Below are 3,756 nucleotides of genomic sequence, written 5' to 3' on the forward strand. Positions count from 1 at the left end.
TGCATAAAAGTTTTACAAAATGGGAAACTGAAAATGCTTTATTTTGTTACAATTAAGTTATTTTTTTGCTTACTACTGAAAAAGGAAATATGTGAAAGGAATAGACACAGAAAGCTGGAACTTTACTCTCTTATTAATGTTGCAGTTGCACTTTGACTTGATCCTCCATTCCAATAACAAGGTGCAATACATAATTTTCATAATTTTATTATTCCCAAGTTCTATATAATCATGCATTCATTATCAAGATTAACTAATTGTTCTTAACCATGGTTTAAAATTATATGGTTAATATGAGCTTCTATACACTTTGATCTCTCTAACTTGTTCTGTCTGTTTTTGTGCCATATTTGACTGTTGTTTTTGTTAAGGATGTTAGAGAACAAACAATCACCATGATTCATAGGAATCTACATTAAGATATGAACATGTTAACATGTTCTTGTTGAAGAAATCGATTATTATCAGACATTAAGAAAAAAGAAATCCAGCTAACTTGGCTTATAAATTAATGGATCATCATCAGAAACTCAAAAACTCTTCCTACATAGCTAAAGTGCACTCGCTGTGATATTTTGCACTTCTCTAGCTTCTATTCTCACAAACATCTTCCTCCATATCCTGCACTTCTAAACAGTGCTTGTTTTATATCTTCTGAACTCAGAATTTTCTTCTGCTGCAGTTCCTATTGAAAAACAAAAACATTACTCAATTGCTCAACGAAAAAGGAATTCTAACACAAAAACTATATATACAAGCAAGGTTTTTTAGACAGTTTCAAAACCACCACAGAATGCCTTTGATTTTCTCTCTTCAATTCCATCCTTATGGAGGGATATAATTTCTGATAAACTATATGGTTCTTTAAGAATGTAAGAATCACAACAAATATTTGTTGGGAAAATATAACCCTTCAAGTAAATTTCAATATCTGAAAGTGATTGTTCTTTAATCTTAGGAAGGTGGTTAGTTCAGAAAAAAAATCTCAAGTTCATATCTATTTCAGCTTTAGAATGCACCCAGTAGAAAATAGAGCATGTATTCTCTATTGATTTCAACCCTATATCTGATATACCTCTGAACAAGAAGCTTGCACTGTGAAATCATTGAAACAGCTAATAACACATTGTTGGATCTCCAGGCCTAGTGTTTCCAATGTGTTTACCGTAGACAGCAGCAAGCCTGGCTTCCCAGCACAGCAGATCTCCACCCTTGTATTGGCATTTCTCCTCTCCACATCAAACTGCACAAAATCAATATAGAGATTCTTCAATGATCATATCTATTTTCACTTTAAAGAATCTTGCTGGGTTAGTTATGTAATATGATCAAATTAATGTGTATGAGTTGCATATAAGGAGTTATGAGGTGCCTTAGTGTTATTAGAATTCAACTTCCGTCGCTAATACTTGAGAGATATAAGGTTAGCTGGTGAATTTGAGAGTTATAAGATTAGCTTGGTGATTTTGAAAAAAAAAAGTGAAAAAAATGTGGATTTAACTCCCTAATTAACAAAATGCTAGCCATTAATATTTATCCATAAAAAAAAAATAAAAAATGAGTGCCAGGAAACTTTTACTTTCATAACCTAGTTTGCAAAGCTAAGTCCCCAAAACAAATTTTGAAAACCCCAAATAGAACATACCTTGGGAGAATTTCTTACTAAGATTTCGTTTGGCTTTAAATCCTTGAAAATGGTAGCAGTGTTGGAATCCACCTCTATTTCTTGCTTCAAAGTGTTAATCTTTTCCAAGAGCTCTTTCATATAATCAATAGTGTCTCCAAGAATAGCTGTTCTGTCCATCTGCGAGAAGCATTTTTCCAGCAAGAAAATCAGCACTTATGCTGCATATATGACAAACATTTGAATACTTCTTGTAATGATAATGACTTATTCTCACTTCATACCTTACTTATCTTTGGGACAATTGATCTTAGCATGGAGAGTCTGTCGTTTAATCTCTTCCTTCTTCTTCTCTCTGCCATTAGGTTCTTGGAAGGCTGCCCCTGAAGCTTCTTTGCTCTAGTCTTTCTTTCAACACAAGAATCTGTGTTGAAAACAGGCATTTCAGGGGAATGGCTTGGCTCCATTTTGCATGTTGCTTGAAGGTCCAAACAATGAAGCTCTTCCCCAAGCAAACCCGGATCTTCTTCTTCTATCAAAGACAATGGATAATCTTCATGAGGAACAAATGAAGGGGTGCTAATATGTGAAGCATCGAGGGTGCTATAAGATGAATCTACAATCTGAGGTGCAGAAAACTCATTAAATAAGGAACTGTAGATTTCATTGAAGGTGTGGTCGAAGTTGTAACTCTGAGGCACTTCTTGCAAAGAGAAAGAATTTGAAGGAAAAGCTTGATAGTTTTGATCAAAACAATCAAAACTCCAAGCATTAGAGAAAAGCTGGTTTTCTTGTGAACACGGATTGGTATCCCATGGTTCTCTTCTTAGGGCCATTGATTCCTCCAAGAAATCATTATCATAAAGTTCCATCTCTCTCTCTCTCTCTCTCTCTCTCTCTCTCGGTGTGATGGCTAATTGTTTTGGAAATACTGCCTTGAAACAATATAGTACTAAGTTGAAGCATATTTATAAGAGGACAATGAAAAGCTTGTTGCAAATTGCTTATTATATGATATATATTATTCATTTGCACCTATACCGTATGATCAAAATGGAATCTGCTTTTCACATTGCATCTCTCCATAGATCTTCCCCCTCAAATAGAGGGGGGCATTCTTGTCTTTTTCACCGAAATTTCTATAACCAAATTATATATTTTATAGGAATTTGTTGGAAAGTTTGACCCTCAGATCTGTCTGAAACCAAAAGGAATGGTAGTTAACATCATAAACCCTCTCAGGTTCTTTGCATGTTAAAAACTTCACCAAAAAACCCAACCCTTCATCTCTCTCTATTTTCCATCACCTTGAAGAAGATTTCAGAGATGGGTCCTACCCACCAAATGCTTCCAAACTTTCGCTTAGCTCATAAATTCAAATTGGTGGGTGATCCTTTTTTGTTCTTTTCTGATTACTTTCCTATCCAATATATGTTTATATACTTAATAATTGTCCATACTACTAAAATAATGAATCACACACTATCTATCTATCTATATATCTAACTTTCATTTTCCATCACAAAGGGTTAAATATAGGCATATAGAACCTTCATTCTCACCCCCACCTGCAAAATGTAGACCTTTCTGTATCTCTATGACAGTATTCTTATGAAAACGTATATACAATAATAGAAGTGTGAATGCAACCACGTACTATTTTTCAAACGAATCTCTTTGGCTTTTGTATCTGTTTTTTAGCTACTTTACGAATATGAAAATATCATAAGCAATTTTTTGCATACCCTTTTGATTTTTCCTGTCTTCTAATCACTACTGACTTGTTCCCTATATGGAAATTGTTTGCATGTAGGGACTCCCTATTCGTTTTTCTTACACTTTTTGGCTCTATTGCATGACCTTGATCGACGTAATTATTGTTAGATGAAATTCATTATTGTTGTTATTGTCGCTATTGTGATACTAACTTCAAGCATATGCATGTATGAATTTATAACGCATGGTCCACGAACTTGTTCTACTAATAGCTTCTATTTCAGTAACCTATAAGCCTATGATTCGCAACTTGCGAGTAGATTTTTGAAATGGCAACGTAGATTATGTGTATCTATCATACAAGAAAGTGTTCTTGTGAATAGGATTCGTTTGTGGTAATTACACGTATTAGCACG

General features: G+C 34.1%; 1 protein-coding gene across 1 annotated transcript; it reads right to left on the reverse strand.

The window, feature by feature from the left end:
- Positions 1 to 392: 392 nt before the first annotated feature.
- LOC124845126 (transcription factor bHLH93-like) lies at positions 393 to 2,580 on the reverse strand. The gene is made up of 4 exons (XM_047322177.2): positions 1,909 to 2,580; positions 1,646 to 1,804; positions 1,076 to 1,243; positions 393 to 685 (listed from the first exon to the last, which is right to left on the reverse strand). The coding sequence occupies exons 1-4, from the start codon at positions 2,494 to 2,496 to the stop codon at positions 599 to 601; spliced, it is 1,002 nt and encodes a 333-aa protein (XP_047178133.1). The 5' UTR covers positions 2,497 to 2,580; the 3' UTR covers positions 393 to 598.
- Positions 2,581 to 3,756: the final 1,176 nt, after the last annotated feature.

This window comes from Vigna umbellata, chromosome 7, assembly GCF_029865625.1.
Source record: "Vigna umbellata cultivar VRB3 chromosome 7, Vumbellata_1.0, whole genome shotgun sequence".
In the NCBI taxonomy this organism is placed as follows: Eukaryota; Viridiplantae; Streptophyta; class Magnoliopsida; order Fabales; family Fabaceae; genus Vigna; species Vigna umbellata.

Coding starts and splice junctions, on each gene's coding strand:
- LOC124845126 (XM_047322177.2), bottom strand. CDS start 2,496: ATGGAACTTTATGATAATGATTTCTTGGAGGAATCAATGGCCCTAAGA. Junction 1,805..1,908: donor TTGTCCCAAAGATAAGTAAG/GTATGAAGTGAG, acceptor TGCTTCTCGCAG/ATGGACAGAACAGCTATTCT. Junction 686..1,075: donor TGCAAGCTTCTTGTTCAGAG/GTATATCAGATA, acceptor GTTTTTCAATAG/GAACTGCAGCAGAAGAAAAT.